At 35.9% G+C, this 19,922-nt stretch overlaps 1 protein-coding gene and 1 long non-coding RNA gene across 9 annotated transcripts in view; both read right to left on the reverse strand.

Annotated features, from left to right (window-relative positions):
* Positions 1–8,100: 8,100 nt before the first annotated feature.
* Positions 8,101–10,379, reverse strand: LOC138940099 (uncharacterized). The gene is made up of 3 exons (XR_011447947.1): positions 9,625–10,379; positions 9,298–9,513; positions 8,101–9,069 (listed from the first exon to the last, which is right to left on the reverse strand). It is a non-coding gene; the product is annotated as an uncharacterized lncRNA (long non-coding RNA).
* Positions 10,380–10,624: 245 nt separating this feature from the next.
* Positions 10,625–19,922, reverse strand: part of Fry (Protein furry) — a 29,138-nt gene continuing 19,840 nt past the window's right edge. For 2 of the 8 annotated variants that reach the window (XM_070309039.1, XM_070309033.1), the window contains 18 exons: positions 19,630–19,820; positions 18,913–19,550; positions 18,679–18,865; positions 18,302–18,611; positions 17,895–18,198; positions 17,271–17,785; positions 16,752–17,060; positions 16,447–16,615; positions 15,325–15,497; positions 15,150–15,224; positions 14,856–14,891; positions 13,560–13,733; positions 13,345–13,482; positions 13,035–13,219; positions 12,773–12,965; positions 12,350–12,607; positions 11,683–12,184; positions 10,625–10,925 (listed from right to left, as the gene is read on the reverse strand). In XM_070309039.1, coding sequence (XP_070165140.1) covers positions 10,762–10,925; positions 11,683–12,184; positions 12,350–12,607; positions 12,773–12,965; positions 13,035–13,219; positions 13,345–13,482; positions 13,560–13,733; positions 14,856–14,891; positions 15,150–15,224; positions 15,325–15,497; positions 16,447–16,615; positions 16,752–17,060; positions 17,271–17,785; positions 17,895–18,198; positions 18,302–18,611; positions 18,679–18,865; positions 18,913–19,550; positions 19,630–19,820 — 4,521 coding nt within the window. In that variant the 3' untranslated portion in view covers positions 10,625–10,761. Of the gene's footprint in view, positions 10,926–11,682; positions 12,185–12,349; positions 12,608–12,772; positions 12,966–13,034; positions 13,220–13,344; positions 13,483–13,559; positions 13,734–14,855; positions 14,892–15,149; positions 15,225–15,324; positions 15,498–15,687; positions 15,840–16,446; positions 16,616–16,751; positions 17,061–17,270; positions 17,786–17,894; positions 18,199–18,301; positions 18,612–18,678; positions 18,866–18,912; positions 19,551–19,629; positions 19,821–19,922 lie in introns of those variants that run through there. The other 6 variants (XM_070309041.1, XM_070309036.1, XM_070309035.1 and 3 more) reach the window with 5 other exon arrangements.

Genomic DNA, 19,922 nt, shown 5'->3' on the forward strand with positions numbered 1-19,922 from the left:
TTGCCGAAAAGAGACAAATTAAATAAGATTTAAAATTAACGATTAAGTGATTCGTAGTTTTGTATGCGGATTAATAAAAACAGATAAATATCTTGAAAGTAAAGATCTGAAATATTTAGACACGGCGAAGAAATATAATGAATTGATACTCTCGATGAATAGAGGAAAAAAATTGGAAAAAAGTTCGAGGTGTGCCCCCGGTGGCAAAAAACGTCGACCGGAACGACTCTTAATTTAGTTCTGGGTGCAAGAGGTTAACACTGGGTGGAGACGTCCATGGAAGTGTCTCCCTTTAGGGAAGAACACCGTAAGACATGGCGTTGGCTCGTGTTTGAAGCAATGTTCTCGAGGATAAAGGGAGACAGTTCCTTCCGGAGACAGCGATCACAGCCGCCTGTTTCATACCTCCTCGATCGTGTTCTATTCTTATACCATCATTGGTAAGAAATCAAATACTCGTCTCCTTCTTCGATATTATTGGAGTATTCCTTATCGAGGGAAAGTTATCCAAATAGTCATTTGATATTATTTAATCGAAATTATGCGATGATTGACAGAATAAGATCAGTTATGTAGAATTTTAATGTATTTATTGAAAATAATCAATTTTTTGATATTTTTACACTTATCTTTACACTTATCTTTATATATATACTATTATACTCAATCATTTTTTATATTTTAAATATTTTATATTAAATTAATTAAAATTTTATACGCAATATAAATATCTTGTATAATTATTTGAAAGAAATCTATTTAATTAATCGACTATATTATTTTATTCTTTAATAGAAACTTTTAATCTCTTTTATCTCTTGTCTTTTAGAGATAGATTACAATACTTTCATATAATCCGAAGAGGAAATCTTCTTTCGAGACACGATCGCACTCTTCCCTTTTATTCATATGTATTTATCTATTCATCTCTATTTAGATACGTACCTCTTCGATCGAGATCGCAGACGCCCCCCGTCTCAGCCAGTGTAGAATTTCGTCGTGAAATTCGTAAATGAGCCCCCGTGACTCGCGCTTTTGAATGGAGACCGACAGGCCGACGGTTTTTACGAAAGCTGCCACAGGATGCGGGTGCGCGGAATGGAGAAGGGGTGGCGACGCTCATTTTCGTCCGTTTCAGCGTTTTTTTCTAATTCTCTCTCCCTCAGTCTTGCGAAGATCGGAGAAGAGAAAAGGACGAAATACCGCCAGCTGATCGCCGCTGCCGCCGCCGCCGCGTCGTTTCTGAAAAGAAGGCCTCTCGCAAAATACGAGCACGTGCTCGTGTGCGTGGACCCTCCTTTTTCGGATTTGCATGCCTGCTTGCCACCTGCGAAGACGGCTCGTCTCGTGCAGTTTGACCCGGTCACAATTAATCCCGGATACTTCACTTTCTACGTCCTTTTTTGTCCCGGAATCATGGATTAATAGAAATATGCAGAAGAATCTAATTCGTATATAATATATAAAGTATATAATCTAGATATATATGTTATTTGCTCTTTAAATTTTTTAATTACGATATTATAAAAAAAAAATTATTGACACAATCTGATGCATGACAGAAAGGTCCCAACGATTTCAAAGATTATCTAGAATGCTGGAAGTGTTGATTACTTCCGTTCTCGTTTGGAATTCTTGTCATGTAGTTAATATAAAAGACGAGCTGTTGAAACAAAGATTTTGTAAAAAAATCCTATGAAATATCATTTTCCAAAATTAGAAGAGCAAGCTGTCTCTGCTTGGTCAAGGCTACGCATTCGCGTGCCAACGTCTTTATCCCCTTTCTTTCATCACTATTGCTCAGGCAGTCTTTATGGAAGTGACAGGAAAAGGAAGTGAACTAGACGGTGAACAACTAAGGTCATGGTCTCGAATGATACAGTGACGAACAAGTACCATCATCATACACACAACCGTTTCAATTGGTAACAAATAATTCATGACATATGCATATGTCACAAAATCATAATGCAGCACGTTTATTTTGCCTTTTATATATAGCCTATTATACATATATAGAATTATGCTAAAATGATCACACTCATTGTAGGCAATCTGTAATTTGCAATAAAATTTTATTTATAATTTTATGTGCTGCATATTTTAACGTACATATACGTATATATTCTAATATGTATTCTAAACTGTATTTTAGAATGTATATGCGCATTTTATCTCTTAAATATTTTCTATACTTACACAACATGTAAAATTATAAATAGAATTTTATTTCTGAATTTTTTAATGAATTATCTTTGGACTTTGAATTCTTATTTTATATTAATATATTAATATGACAGTATTTTCCATAATATAAAAATTGTTATACTCCATAGGATAACGCCAATCAAACACATTTATTTCTTTACATTTTAAATTCTATTTCTCTTTGATCTCGCATCAAACGCGTCTCTGTCATTTATCGTGATAAAAAGAAAAAAATATTTTCATCCATCTATTAAATATCTCCTCGTGATTTTATCTCCGATACATGTGTCGACTGGTGATCTTCATCATTGGCAGAAATGCTATTATCTGAAAAGATCTCCCCATCAGACGTTTGCCACTGGAAAAACGGCGAAAGGGCGGTTAAAAGGTCCCGAGTCACCGGTGGCAATGGGCACGCGACCGACACGCGCCCAGCCTCTCCATCTCTCTCCATCGTCTCATCTCCGGCTCAAGTTCCCTTTTCCACTGCCTTCCCTTTAACACGCGTGTGTCTACAAGACGCATGCGACCCACGCGCACGAACATGCCCGGGCTTTACGTCCATATGGGATCTCGAAACATCGTGGTAGCAGTATACTGTTGCCTTAGAACGATTTAATCACATTTTTTTTATAAAGCCTATAGTAGAAAAATTTTTCATATTTCTCAAGATTAAATTTTAGAAAATATTCAAAATTTTTTAACGCTTTGTTTAAACAGTATAAACAGAAAATTAGATAAATATTTATTAATAGTTATTAAATATTAATGTACGAATAATACAAAACAAGAGAAGTTCGTACAAATCAATAACATATATACATGCGTATATTTGAAATAAAATAAAATAAAGTTAAAATAATTAAGCATTTTCTAAAATTTATAGAAATAATTTAATAAACTGTTAATATTATATTATATATATATTTAAGAGTATTGACATCTCTGTAAAATTTAAAAATTAATTCTATACTTTAATTATGAATCTCAGCGATATTTATTTTATGATGCGACACGAAAGAATTCGAAATCATTCGTACAAATATCGCGTGCGTCACGATGTGTTTTGTATAACAGTATAATATTAGATAAACTCGGTTTGGGGGGAAGTCGCATTTTCGTTCGTTGATATCTCGCTGCTATAAGATCCACGGGAGTATCGCGATGTATATATGTGCGTATGTGCTTGGAGAGAGAATGCGTGTGCGTGCCCATTCAGAAACTCTCTTCTTTCTAGTGGCCCATTGAAGAATCCAGCCGCGAATCGGTACGCTTGTTAAGCCGTTATCTTAACACTTTGAGCCCCAAAGATACTGCATAAAACCTTGCCCCCGACACGGTATCGCATTTTCCGAGACTCGTAAAGTGATTTCCAATTAAAATATTAATAATAATTTAAAATTCGATTTGCACCAAGTACAAAATAATCAATAGTATCCTTCAAATAATTTATTATAATTAATGTTATAGAAAAATTTCTTAACATTATATGGGATTTTAATAGCAATTGAAGTTAGCAAAGGAATTATTAAGGTCGATGAAGACGAAACTGTGATCTGTCGTAACGAGGAAAATCGGACATCTCTAAGTTTAGCTCGTATTTTGCATGCAGATCAGGGACAGATTTAAGTTGCCAAAGCGCCATAACATATGTATAAGGATCGAGAGATTTTTTTCAATAGAGTTTTGAAGAAAATATGTAAAATACTTGTCAAGCAGTAAATCTTTTATCTTGTTTTAATTCAGCAACTAATTACAATGTATGATTTTTGAAGTTTTCCAAAGAAGACACTAAATTTTCAATTTTTGAATTCTTTCTGAAGCATGAAAACTTCAAATCTCTCTATATTTCCAAATCTTCCAATTTTTTAATTCTTTATGCATAACTATAAAAGCCGATTTTTTAATTATCAATTGGATAATTATATATATATATATATATATATATATATATATATATATATACAATTATATTTAATATATTAATTGATTATAATATATTTTAATGTGTTATTTAAATTGGTATGGAAAATAAATGTTGCTTATCATATGTTTTGTGCTTACAACTTACAGTATTATAATATACCATACATACATATACAGTATTATGTATATCATGCAAAAATTTCAAGAAAAATTTTTTTTGAATTCTATCAAATATATAAGAATATATCTTAAGGTTTATCATTGACTGCCATCATGACTTTTTTCTTTTGGTATGACGTTAATCGGTCGTTTGGCAAGCTTCTGTAAGTAATACCGGTATTGCACAAGGACATTCCTTTACTACGATTTACAAATACTAATTTCGGACACACATCGTCAATTTATCTCTCATCCATTGACGAAATACGTATCGTAATAGGAAACGCAGCTCTTGTGAAAATTGTTAATTTCCAGATGCGTTTACTTATAGCAATCATTATAGATCTTATCTTAGATTTAACTTGAACGGTTGAGTAAAGTCACTTATGATATAGAAAAATAGAATATTTACAAAAAAAGTATACCTAGTGTGACTTAAAAAAAAAAAAAATTAAAATATAGAAAAAAAACATATTTATTTTGAAAATTAATAGCAGTTTTAATTATTTTTTGGGCTATGTCAAATTTTATCAAAAAAAAGCAATTTAATTAATTATATATTTATGCAAGTTATTTATGTAATATACCGAAAGTTGCAAGCAGAGACTTTGCTTAATTTTACTTGCTAACGTCATAATTGAAAACAGCTGACACAAGTGTAGGCTCTTAATAGAAGTAACAAATAGAGCGAACATGCTTGACGATGCTCATATATAAGATGTTATTAAAAATCTAATTAACTAGAAAATATGTTAGCCGACTGACAATTTAGTTAGAAATCAAAATATGTCGCAATTTCACACGGCTGCAGCAAGTTTAGAGACAAATTTTGGCCAATTACCAACGATTAACTGATATCTATAAATGATGACGACGAGAGTGCAGCTTGGCATGACGAGACTTATGTATCGCGCCTCGATTTAACTACCGTCGTTTATATTATGTTTGTGTCTACCTGCCGTGTCGACAGCCCGAGAATCCATGGATGCGACCGACTGACCGATGCCAATGATCAAAAAATAGGTACGAGCGCAACCTGTTCGAAATAGCCGATGTGAAACCTATATGGACACGCGCGAGCGCGTGGATCTTTTAAACCGCCGTAACATTGGACTCTCAAATGTCAATCTGTGGATCAGCAGTGTTGATCTACGATTCATATAAAATAATATAAATTTTTGATATAATAAAATATTAATATAATTATTATCTTTACAATTTCATTAAAAGATAGATCTAATTAAAACTGATTAAAATGTATCTACTTATACTTGAAGAATTGTGTATATGTAATTAATTAATCTAAGTCTAATTAAACTTCTTTATTTTGCAGGTTGAGAAGAGATCACTCGCAACCGCCGAAGGTGGCTAAGCCCAAAAGAAGGAAGGAAATCTAATTATAGAAGTCGTTGTGCCGCGTGCTCAGCGGAGACGATGGAGGGTGTGAGTGCGGGTGCACGAATAAGAATCGGTTGTGCATTGGACGGTCATAAAATGCAGCCTGCATCCGCTCAACGCAGATGTACTGCGGAACGGGGCTCGTTTCTCCTACGAGGAGTAGTCCGCAAAGGATCTCCCGTTTCGGGGTTACGCGGCCTACCGAGATGTACTGTACTTCGGGGAGGACAATGAACTAGGAGAGATCCGCGAAACGCGATTAATCGACCCGCATGCGTGAGATCTTGCTGGAACGTTTCGGATTAAAACGAAATCTTTTGTTCACATTGCGTTGCGCAATTTTTTTATACACTTTACTTATATCAAGATATAAGTAAAATAATAAAATTAATCGTATAAATAGTATAAAAAATAAAAGGCTGAAAAGAAAGCAAGAAAAAGAGTTTATAAACAATAATTAGTGACTATTTTGTGAATAAATTCTCTACACGTGAGAAGATATAGTATCTTTTTATGTGAATAATTAATTGCACACTTCATTTGTTCTCTCGTCAATGTAAGAGTATAACAAAAATATATTTTAAAATGACCTCTAAAATATATTATAAATATTTATTGTTTGATATTTTTATTATGAATCGATTCTTTAAATCAAGGAAACGATGAAAGCATGTATTAAATTAAAGTGATTAGGTACGTTATCTCCATATGCATGATGATATTCGGTACTTCATTGAGACATTTTTTTTCCAGAACATTAAAATAACGTGCTATCTTGTCGTATATGAAACGACTTCGTTCGTTACGCCGTTCATTCATCCGGGAGCCATGTGTTTCATTGCTAACCCGTGCGGTACTTCCTGTGTACCATGATAAAAAAGAGATTTTAGTCAAGTTGTACCGCGCGATCTCTATTTTACATCGATATCGATATGGCTCTGTGAATTTGATTTAATATATTTTACACATTCGAGATAATGAAAAAATCAAAATTAAATGATCACAATTTAGAGTTAAATATTGATGCAAACTAAAAACATGTGTATGCGAAACCACAGATCTTTCTCGTTTATGAATTAAAATATATAAAGAGAAAAGAGGATACTTGTTGTGAAGAAATAATAGATACTTTATTTTCTTCGTAATTACCTCACGATATGTGAATAGATATTTCCTTTTCAACTTTGTATGCTAATGTAAATAAATGCTTAGCTTTCGCTGATTGTTTCTAGAGCAAAGACCAACCGTGTCGACGAGTTCCAGCTGCTAGATCTCGCGCGTGATCAACTCGTGCCGGGCAAGCTGCGATTATTATTGTTTCCCTTTTTTTCTTCACTCCATCTCTCTCTCTCTCTTTCTCTCTTACTCTCGAAGTAGCCGAGTGCATGCCCATGACGTGGCCATGTAAGGGCTAGGCGGGGGTGCCACGTCGCGGGGCCGCTAATTTTAGATCGACTCCCGTGCTTCCAGGAGTCGACTCGGCGAATCGGCAGCTGGTGATTCGACGAGCTGCCCCGCTACTGTTGCTGCTGTCTCGTGCGAGCACGTGAGTCCGGTACAATCGTGTAACATCCACCCATCATCCCTCTTCTCACTTTTCCTGTCTTGGAGAAGACCGATGTGTTCAATCGTCCTCTGGTCCACAATTTCGCAGTCCCTCTTTCCTTAAAATACGAAAACACGATTAATCGTGAAAAATTTCTCATTATACATACATATATGACTGAATCATTAAAAGAAGTCGTGCCGAGCTACTAACTTCTGCGTAAATTATCTATTTAATTGTCACAAATTTCCAAACATAAATATATATAGTTCCAGAAAGCACATGTTCCTAAAAGATGACTAAAAACAACTTAAATGTCTTATTATCTTTTAAACATCTTTAAAATGTCTTTTAGCTTTTCTGCGCTATCTGGGATATGTATGTTTGAAAGTTTAATATGCATGTACATAAAGAGTATTTTTACTTTGTTCGTAGGAAGAATATCTTTTGTTCTTAGTGCGATTAGATGCAAGAGTTAATTGAATTTCTGACTGATTTTGAGCTCTTGCACAAAATGGAACCCGATGTCAAAGCGAGAAGAAACGGAAACAGAACGGAGATTTTGGAAAGACTTCTCGCATGGAAAAAGGACCACGAATAAAAACGCATCCGACGCATCCTTTCGTTTCCGATGTGAAAAGGGGAAACGAACGGGCGCGCGTCCCTTTGAGCGCGAGCTGAAGCGGCAGGGGGTAAGAGATCTGGCAGCGGCTGGTGCAGCGGATGTTTGAAGCTGCTGAAGGAAACGAGGCGGTGGTTCCTGTTGTGGCTTCCCTCTCGCCACCGCTGCCTCTCGGTTCCTCGCGAGGCCCTCCTCCTCCCGGTCAGCGTTAACACACCGCATAGGAAGCACATTTCGGCGGATGTGATGTTTAGGACAGAGAGAACCACCCCGCGACTGACAAAAAGCCCAACGCCCTGTATAAATAGGCGGCGATGCAGCGGTGGTTGTTGCCACCGTGGCCTAAAACGATATCGTGCGCTTTGACCTACATAAGTCGGATTTGATTGTTTGTGAAGCGAGAAACGGATAGCCGACTCCTTTTCCCGTTATAAAAACGTGTCTTCGACGAAAGGAAAATTATATCAATCGCGCAGATATATCTCAACTTTCATTTAAACGCGTTTAACACTCATAACTTAATTATTAATCACTTAGAGTAGCTCATGACGCATAAAGTTATTAAAAATTAATAATCCTGTATAGTTTCAAAGAATTCGGATAATAAACAATTTCGATTTTATTTCAGCACATCCATTGCTGAATGTGAAAGACATTATAATATTTATAATGCTTGTGATATTTGATATAATTTTTGAATTATTATCGATTCTCTCGCTAAAAAGATTTGTCTTATTTTTTATTCAGAAATGGAAATCTCTGAATTCCAGATACCCGAAAGGAAGAGTTAAATCGAAACTGTTAAAAGCGCATTCGACGAGTTTTTTTTTTATATGTTCAACACGCGTGGGTTGACGTCTCTTCGGGCTCCTGCTGAGGCAACTCCGGACAGACCTCCCGGCGTTCGGCATGTGCACAAGCAAGGACCCTCCTCTCTGGTTTTCGAATTGTTTCATCCGTTCATCAGTCTTATTATTCAAAGAATGCGTGAGAGAAGTCAGAATCGAGCCCGAAGACCAACGCAAGGTTCACACCTCCTCAGCATCCTCTGCGGGATTGTAAATAGATTTTTCTCGTGGTCAGCTACGTGTAGCATGTTAACACCGTGGGAGAGAGTGAATAGGACCACCAACCACTTACTGATAACCACATGTCATATTTTATTAATGCCGGCAATATGAAAATATCCATCTGTAAATGGATATATTATCTGGGAAAAAAGAATTTATATGTAAATAATATTTTCTTATAAAACAATATATATATATAATCTCGTAGATTTTTAAAATTTTATTCTATAAATTGCAGCGATGTGTGTAATTTTTTTTCTAAATGTTTAAGTGTAAAAAAAAGCGACGTTAACATAAAAATCGCAAATGTGCAATTGAGAACGACCGTACAACAGTGCATGATGCACAGTTTTTTATGGGAATATCACCTGCTCTTATTGTTTAACCGTACGGAATGAGCCGACGTCCGGTGCTGGACCAGATTGCGGCCGGCAATGGCGCGTGCCCGATTCGCGGAAATCCGACACTCTTACTTTTACGACATTTGCACGGTGCACAAGGGCTTAAAAATCTCTCCAGAAAAATTGCACCCGTCCCATAGTACGATATGTGCCCAGAAGTATCGCGCTTGTATATATATATATCTTGAATATATATACATATAATGATTTTTATTACGATTTCTTTCATTAAATTTTTTTCTTTTTTTAATAAAAAAAAAAGAACATTATATTTTGTAATATGCATAATATAACCTCAAACATTTGATATCTTCGGTCCGAGAATTATTCGTATTACATCCTGTTCTACATTGGCGCCGCAATGACCAAATCGGCACATATTATGCCTGCCAATCACGAAATGGCTGGTCACATGATCTGTTGGCGCCTCTCTCTTCTAGAGGCTCATCTCTACTGTTTTGTATTTAATTCAATCCTACTTTATAAATGTTGCATACATTCTGTTTCACATATACTCTTATCCAAAATATCGGTTCCCCATGTTACGTATTTTTCGAGATGCGAAGGTTACGAAAACCAATCATAAATCTATTTAGCATTTCCGTTATGCGGGGTCTACAATAGAAATTTTAAGCCCTAAGTCTTAAGAAATTGACCAATCACAGTCGAGTATTCTTTTCATACTTGACTGTGATTGGTCAGTTTCTAGTGTACAACGAAAACTCTAATCTATAATTGGTTGTATTAGTTAGGCATTCCGCGCAATACGCTCCATGTGAATGCCGACTTTCAGATTAGCGTAACTTCTATTAAATTACTAGAATACGCAAGTTACGCTTACGTAAATGACGCCGCATGTGACGGCACCCTTAGCCTCTACTTTATTGTGAACAAAGGTTGTGTGCGCATTCTCGAAAGAAGAAAAGCAAAATGAAATATAAGTTTTGCCCTTATAAGTCGATGATACCGTTATCATACTCAAATGTATGTCATAAATCATGCCAAAACAGCTTTCTTTATCTACAATCCTTATATACTTTATACAATCTTTGAACAATCCTTTAGTTCAACTTTTACTAAAAGGATGTATCATAAAACATTGACAAAAAATAAAAATTTCGAAGATTTTTCTATTATTTCTTCCGAGTATCTATGCAAAATCTAAACACAATTCTCTTAACGGTTTAGAAATTATTTAAGTTTAAAATTTTTGTATTGATTCTTGTAGAAAATTTTTTTATACTTTTATTTACTTGGCGTCGCGACGCTACCGCTTAATAAGGTTTATCGTGTGTGCGTGATATACATATATTTACCTACAATCGTATACAAGATATCTAGACATATATGTACGATAAGTAAATATGTATACATATACGCCGACTTTAATCCAAACGAATAGTTCGTAATACTATATCTTTAAAGCTCATATTAACAATCGGTTTTAGAGTGATTAGAGTGATCATGTTGATTGCGCGCAGCTTTCGTAAATGCTTCCAATCCCGTCACAGCCGCTAGCACTTCGAACAGGCTTTCCATCAATCTGCCAAATATTTCTGACATCTCGTCGTCTTTCCTCGTCACTACAAATATATCTAAAACATCGATATAGAAAATATATAAGTCAACATTTATTTCGCTTATTGTTATAATCAAAAAGTAAAAGTGACGTTTAGGGGATGTAGTCCCGATGATCTTGACTTTGACATATGTTGTCAAGGTCACCCTCCTAAGTGATCTACAGAAGGTTTTAGCCGTCGCTCGTTTTTTATTACAAGATTATTAACTAAAATATTATTTATTAAATGTGTGGACTAAATAAATATACAAATGGACAGAGGAATTTTAAAGATAAAGAGAAATTAAATTAGAAATAGATTTAGGTCAGGTTAGATTATTTCTTCCGGAAGTGGAGCCCCTTTGTAGGAGGGGGGGGGGGGGGGCGAAGAACGAAACCCACTGTTTTATGCATACATTTTTTAATGCGAAGTAAAGTTCCACATGGGTTTACAACTTTCCACGCGAAGCGAGGTTCAATGCAAACCAATGTGACTAGTTCTTTGATAGTGGAGCCCTCCCGTAGAGGGGCGGATCTACTGTGTCCATGCATACACTTTTTAAAGCAAAGTGAGATTCTACATGGGTTGTACACGAGTTGAATCTCGCTTTGAATGAAAAGTTACAAACCAATGTAGAATTTCACTTCTCATTAAAAAGTATATGCGTGGAGGCAGTATGTTCCGCCCCCCCGCCCCCAACATATGTCAAGGTCAATGTCAAGATCATCGGGACTGCATCCTCTAAACATCACTTTTACCAAAAATATATAACGCAAGAGTTTTTTAAACTTACCCGATCTATCCTGACCTATATATTTGCAGTACATATTAACGGCAGTTGTCACATCGTCGTCATCATGAAAAGGATCACCGGGCCATTGTGCTCTGTGCAGTCTGACAGCTTCGAGTGCCGGACACCACCGTGCATTTCTCAAAAGTTCAGCGATTCTGGCGACTTCTTCTACGGCTCCGGTACCTGGCAATGGACTAGGACTGGGTGTCGGAGTGGGTGTTCCTCGTTCACTTTCAGTGCTCTCTTCGAGCGCTCTACTTAAAGTTATCTTCATAACGGCGATCTCGACGGATAGATCCTGCAGAGGAATCTGTACGTTTCTAGCGGCGGTCATTAATGCTCCTAGCATTTTGTTTGACGCTTCAATTAACAACAAAAGTTGAAAATGCAACTTATAGAGCGCTCTGCCGAGATCCAATAGCATCTCTTCAATGCCCGCTTCTGTGGTGTGACTATCCCCTAATGCCTGAAGCTTAGCGGTTGCTTTAGCTGCCTCCAAACACTGGAAAAAAAAAAAAAAAATAATAATATATATATATTCTTAAAAAAACAATTTATTTTTATTTATTAACAATTTATTTTTATTTTTATTATTATTATTATTATTATTATTATTATATATATATGTTTTAGATAATCATTACAAAGTATGAAATGTCAAACTTACTTCTATGGCATGGTCCTTTCTATCGAGAAATGTTTCCAAATGTTCCTGTACCTCAAGCATTCCAAAGCGCAATGTTTCATTTAATCGCTGATTCGCGAATATAGCGACCGAGAACCACACCAAAGGCGGTTCAGCTTTTGAACTCAGTAGCTCGGCATGACTAGATAAATGACAACCCAAATGAGATGAAGCCGGGCTGCCATTGCAGAGTAAAGCGCTCGCCTCACGCGTTAGACCAACGGATTTGCTGCTCACATCCTAACGATATAAAACATAATTTTGTAATAATTTTATAATAATTTTTCACGGGAAAATGGAAACAACTGAAGATTAATATTTTGTCAAAAAATTTATCAATATTAATTTTCATAACACTTTCACGTTTCTCACTTTTCATTATTCTCATATTCTTCTTTCACTTACTCTCAAGATCTTGCTCAACAATTGAAAGAAGCTTAAAGTATTGTATGGAGCTTGAGTGATAAGACTTTGAATTTGCTGCTTCCAGATCTCTTCAGCATCATCTCGTACGACCTGTCGAAATGGCATCAATGCGGACAGATTGGGCGACGCGTTACAGGGTGTCACATCGCCAAGATCTCCCGCGCTCGAGCCACTGTAGGCGGAAAGTTCGAGTAAATCGATTAATATACAGGTTTCCAAAAATTTTCACATAGAAACTTACGATGTGTCAGACCTTGTGGATGAATCGTGACGCGTACGACTAGGTATCAATGAGAGAGAGGACGGCGGGAACATTCCCGGGATGCTATTTGCTTCCTGGCCCGTGCCGGATACACCTCCTGGTACTTCATCTAAAGGTGATTCCGATCCGGCTTCATCGTCTGATGACTCTTCGGCCACACCACGCTAAATATACAAAATTTTAAGAATAAAAAGAAATATTAAAAAGAAAAAATAGGATACATATTACAAGCAAAAAATCATATATAATAAAGCAAAAGTTATTTTTTAGTTTTATATACAATATTTACCCGTGTTGTATGTTTGCTGGATGATAGTGTTTTTTCACTTAAACTTTCCTCGAACTGTCGTAAACTGGGTTCTCGTTCCTCTCCCTCACTAAGAGGACGACGTCGAACTCCCCAGTTGAAATTATCCGTACTCTCACCCTGTAAAGTTTCATCGAAAGCGATTGAGTTAGTATTCTTTATATTCTCAGAAATTACAATAAAGCATCATAGCTTACTTCAACACTTTCACTTTCATATTCAAGGAAGTCAAAGTCCTTAAATACACCAAACTGCTCGTCATCCCGTCTAGATCCTCCGCTCAAATCGTTATTTGCACCAGAAACCTCTTCCGTTGAAGAGGCCATGGATGATTGTCTTTCCATCAAATCCGAACTTTGACTGAATATAACCTAAATTAAAAATATTATTGATAACACATGAAAAACATGTATATAACGAAATAAATTGAAGAAATTAAAAGCAAATATGTGACAACTTTTTTAATACAAAATCAATAATTATAATATTTCATATTATTAGCTCAAGAAAAAAGATTTTGCGATAATAATCAATATTACAACATGCATTTATATTTTATTGCTTCTCAATTAAATCCCTCAATTGCTAATTGCCTTGAATATAATGTTTCAATTCCAACTGACTACATGAGTTTGTTCCAGATATTTAAGAATTGTGCATATATGTGTTTTACAATTACTAATTATATATATGCAAAGTGCTCTGCAATTATATATTTTTGTTTCTATCAGATTCTAAGAAATAAGCAATTGTAATATCAAAAGATAAACTTTTTTAACATTATGAGCCAAGAAACAGTGACATATTAAATTTTGTATTTAATGTTAAAAAGTAAGAAACAGTTATGTATAATGATTTATCATCAAATTGTTAAAGAATTAACAATTACCATAATAATAATGGAGCAACCTGCATATATAATAATATACATATTAATCACGGACAATGATACATTATTTTATATCAACTGCACTAATATAACACGTTGTCGTCAAATGATAATATCTATGAAGACGTTATTAAGTATGTCATAAATGATTATTGATTGTTGGATTGTGTCAACAACCCTTGCTAAAATCAGAAACTAATTTATTCTATGTATAGTTATCCATTTGTGATTTAATTAATAACTTTTCTTCATATATATTAAATAATTTTATATAGCAATGATTAAAATACAAATTAAAAATATTAACATAATATTATTTAATGGGTGATTTTTTCCATAATTGCAGTAGACGACAAAGTGTTACAAGATAATAGACCTCAGATGTCTGTGTTGGACAGTTACACTACCACTTCATAAGATCCTACACAGACATAAATATATTTTTTCCCTCCTGCAACAGTGCACCAAAATTTTTATAAAGCTAACTGAAGTGTGGAAGTATGATTCATAAAAAAACATTGCAATTAATTACAAGTATAGATATTTTGTACTATTGCGAATAACAATGGACGTGTGCTAGTTGCATTTAAAAATGACCTTTTACCTTGCTATACAATGTCATTGAACTAATGTGCTCATCCTAGAAAGGGGTACATAATGAGAGTCAATTGTCTTCGATAAGGTATAATCCGCACAGACCATAGGAAAGGAATGTTCACACTACTTGAATCAATGGGTGCATTCAGGAGACACAACCGTTGAATAGCAATCGAACGTGATTGGTTCTTACTTCTAGAACCAACAAATCAACGTCCACTGTTGAGAAGACGATGCTCAACAGTTGTGTTTCCTGAACGCGCCCAATAATCAAAAAATAATTTGCAAAATGAAAACATACCGACGGGCTTTTTGGTAATCCAACTCTCTGGCCACATGTTGTCAACAGGTTTACCAAACATTCTCTAACACGACCCTATTATAAAGAACGAATTTAATTTTACATTTTATATACATAATTCAATATATTTATACGCAATATATATACATTACATCATATTAATTAATAACTATACCTGTGACATCCAAGGTCTCTTCCATCCTGCAATGGCGCTATTGTCAGCCGGCGATAAGGATAAGGAGCAACGTGACGAACTAATTAATTTTTCTTCAACACCTTGACGAATCAACCAACGTCGACCGATTACTGGCGTTTGAGATAAGTCGAATGTGAAGTCCATTGTCCTCCCTATTCATTAAAATAATATAGACAAGTGTAAATTATAAATATTTAAAGAACTATGTAATAAGATTAATATATCTACATTTCTACATATGTGATAATGTAGAAAAATCATCCTTTATGTATTTATCTCTTATAAAACTTTTTAGCTCTATTAAAAAAAACTTCCAAAAACATGTATCTTAAAAATTCAAGTAATCATAAACATAGGAGGATAAGTAATATATTCAAAGAAATATAATGTAATTTAAGAGATATAAATTATAGATTCTTTTAGAAAAATATAATTTTACATATTGGCTTCATAAAGCGATTACAATCTATCGCTATTGTTATTTTTATCATAACCTGAGAGTTGTACAATAAATCATCCGTGCCGTGCATGCATCGCAAAAAGGAAAAAACAAAATCGATAATACATCCAGGAAAAATAAATACTTATTGAGGGAATCCTAAAGAGGATGCCGGACTGTCCTGTTTTACCAGCCATAATAATATATATTTGCTTAATATAAAAGTTTTGCAGTTTGTATGTACAAAATAAGATAGGTTCGCACTCGGAAATGCATGAAAGAATATAAGTGAACGTTTAAAAATGTACTTAAAAGCCTAGTAAAAAACATTTTTAAAAGTTCACTTATATTCTTTCATGCATTTCCGAGTGCAAACCTATCTTATTTTGTACATGCAAAACTTTTATAATAAGCAAATATTGTTACGATCTGACGCAAGAAGCCGGTAAAAAAATTGTAATTTTTTAGTTTTTCTTCATTTTTAACATAAAAGCGTAAGGTTTTCACTATGTTGATGTATATAATCGTGGAAAAGGATTTCTTATTTCATGTAACCAATAAAAATATTTCGGTCTGCAAAAATATAATAATTGTGGCCGGTAAAAGAGGAGTCCGGCATCCTCTTAAGGATCCCCTTCATTTAAATAGAGATGTGAACTTACCCGGTAGTTCCTTTTTCGTAAATATCTCTGTATCAGTGAAACTAGGATGTGGCGATGCCAGTGAAGAATCCCAGGATGAACCGTGCATCGACGTCGGTGGCGCTACGAGTGTCGACGATCTTGTCACTACAAGCTTCAAGATTTTAAGCGCTTCTTTCCAGTGAGTGCCCTAAAAAAAATATTCGTTTGCTTAATTGTACAAAAAAGATTACACATATTACAGTCGATTGATATGCTACGTATTTTTAAAATTGGTATTGAAATGCTATTTGCGACTATGAAACTAATATATTTTGCAGCTTTACCTCAACATATTTAGAGATCACTCTCAAAAGTTCGGTATTGATGGGTTGTGCAGCTGGAGACGCCAGATCCACATAATGTAACATGCAATGTATAATACTGAGTACTGACAATGCCACACTGCTCGGACCTTTTTCTAAAACTTCCACAAGGAAAGCAAGCATATTGAAACTAAGATAAGCATACGAATCGTAAAGATATTTCACCACGCATTTAGTCCATTGAAAGCTTTCCTTGCTAAAAGTACGCCGGCTATATAATGTCATGACTGTACCAAGATTCTCTAATTTCTTCCCCTTTTCTGCACTTACCTATAAGAAAAATGAGAAAGAGGAGAGATAATAAATAGCATAATATAACAATAAATTACACAAATTAATTACAATAATATAATTAGTATATGTAGTACAATATATTAAATATAATTACAATATCTTTTATTTTTATTAACATAACAAATAAATTTAAATAATCGCGGGCTAGTAACAATAACAAATAAGATATTAATAAAACAGTCTTACTTGTGCAATGTTTTCGGCGCTTCTGATGCAAAGTTCGTTAGCATCTTCATAATTCAACAGCATGTACGGCAGTAACGATACAACATTCATCGGAAATGCGAGGCTTTGCGTGGGGTCGACTACTGGTAGATCCAACAAAGGTGTAAATTGAGAGAGCAATGTAACGACAGGTTCATATGTATTCGGACTAGTACATCCTTTTAATAAGAGCGCATGTACACCAGGAAACGAAGTCCACCGTAATTGTTGTTGTAATTTCTCAACTTTGTCTCTGGCGTCCGGTCGATCAAGCGGTAGTCTGTGCAGCACGCGACTAAGAAGTCGCAGCGCTAAAAGGAACTCGTGTTCGTAATCCGATTCAAGCAGAGACACCGCTAACCAGAACAATTGTGCTAATATCGTCATCTTGTCGTCCTGCGTCGCGGAATCGCCCAATAATTTCAAGGACTGTGCTGATCTTGATCTCGACAGGTTCGAATTGGGATATTTATTACCGCCGACTCTGTTGTCAACTTCTGCAATAAGAATATTCTCTTTATGAAAATCTTTGTATAAAACTCAATTTAAAGCTAATAGAAAAAGTTTACGATGTGATTATTGCAAGAAGTATTATGTAATAATAACCTTTCATATCGCTGGTCGTAGAATTGCCACCGCTGGACCTTTTCATACAATAACTGACCGAGTAGCTAGTGCTCCTTGTATGTCCGCCTTGATTTAAGTGAGAGAACATGTGCGGTCCAACCGGATAACCGTTTCCTCCACCTGGGCTGCGTTTTCCTCCAATTACATTTCCCGACACTGGATCCTTATTGTTCAGATTAGGCGTCGATTTGAAGATCTCTTTCATAAAATCGAGCGGTCTAAAATCCGATTCGAGCGAATCGACAGCTGCTTCTAATGTTAGCAACAACTCTGTTACGTATCCCTGATGCAAAAAAAAATACACAGAATATATATAGTCATAGTATGTCACGTTCTTGCTCGCATTAAAATTTAAAAATTATGCTTTTAAAAATGTTTAACGGTACCTGCATATCCTCGCCTTGCTCGGCGACTGTTTCCACCAGTCTGGATAAGATATCGGATAACATCCTAGATGTTATAGGAACACGCAACGCACGAAAAACTTGCAAAGATCTTCCTGCATAGTGTCTAGATGAACAAGAAAGACCCAATTGCAGTGCCGTTTGTGCCCATCTTTGGCTGACTAATGCATGAGGCAACGAATCTCTAAAGACGCGTAAGACGTGTCGTAATAATACTGTGAGTTGCTCGGCACTACGGACCCACCATACTTTGGCAGTCATGTCCTCGTAATTCCACAACGGTTGATTTGTTCTATCATTGGAAAATTATATTAAATTCAAAATCCTATTCGCCCATGTACGTAATTAATTATATGTACCTAGATGCTAGAAAATTAATCAAGGATTTAATAACGTCCTGTATCGGCATATTGGGACCTGGTTGAGGACCGGTCCAATTGTTCGCATCTTCCGGAGTTACAATAACGGGCGGTATCGTGTTCATTGTCGTTCCGCTCGAGGTTGGCCAGCTATTGCATACTGCTGATTCTGCAAATTTTTTTATTTCTACTAATTTTTTGTGAAGATTCAAGATATATGTATGGATATCTTACCGTACGCGTGAGAATTCCCATAATCTTTACTATCTGCTGCCGACTGATTCCCGTGATTCATCGACATCGGCGGGGTCGATGTCGAATTTGATAAAGACGAATGAGTAGGTGTATCGTCCGCAACAGAAGCAAAAGGTAACGGCGGCGGAGGTGGAGGAGGTGGAGGCGGCGGAGGTATCGACAGAGATGCTGAAGAATCGAGAGGCATAGGCGGTGGCGGAGGCGGTGGCGGAGGAGGTGGCGGGGGCGGGGGCGAAGAGGGTGGAGGTGGCGAAGATGATATTGGTGGAGTTGTGGGTGGCGGAACTGGTGGAGGACCATACAGGTAACTGTCGAATTCCGGGTCCACTTCCGTAAAGTTGTGTTCCAGCACTGGCAACGCCGGTGTGGATAATCCTAATCCCAATTGTTCCGTCTTGGATGCAAGAAGTACGCGTGCCACACCAAGATGATCGCGATGATCGCCAAGCACAACCAGTAGATTCAACAGCAGGCAACGACAGTGATCCCGCACCAATGGCCTCGAGTGATCCAATCCAAGAAAGACTATGTGCAACATCAAAGGGACGTGTATGGCCCAATCCAGCTGAATTCCGTCGACGACTACATCAGTGAGCAACATCACAGCAATATTGCACCTAAGAATTACGGTAAAGAAGAATTATTAACATACATTGCTCGACAAAGTAAACAAAAATTTAGGTATTGAAATTATACCTGTGGAACCCGCTTATTGGCTGAGAACTGTCAGGCAAGTACTCAGTTAAAGGAGCAAAATATCCGCCGTATTCTGGCATCGGTAAAGGATGCGGTTGAGGAATATCGAACTTCTCGTCGACACATGGCATTTTTCCATTTACTCCAACGGGCCCGTTACGAGCGGCGTAACACGATTCGTCGGTAGTTAACTAAAATAGATTAATTACTTTCATATTGAATTGTTAAAAGAATTATTTTCTTAATTAGTTAATATTTTTCCAAACTTTCTCTACTTCGCAAATGAAAAGTGA

This window comes from Polyergus mexicanus, unplaced genomic scaffold, assembly GCF_030449975.1.
Source record: "Polyergus mexicanus isolate NDT 795.1 unplaced genomic scaffold, iyPolMexi1.0 SCAF_16, whole genome shotgun sequence".
NCBI classification, from domain to species: Eukaryota; Metazoa; Arthropoda; class Insecta; order Hymenoptera; family Formicidae; genus Polyergus; species Polyergus mexicanus.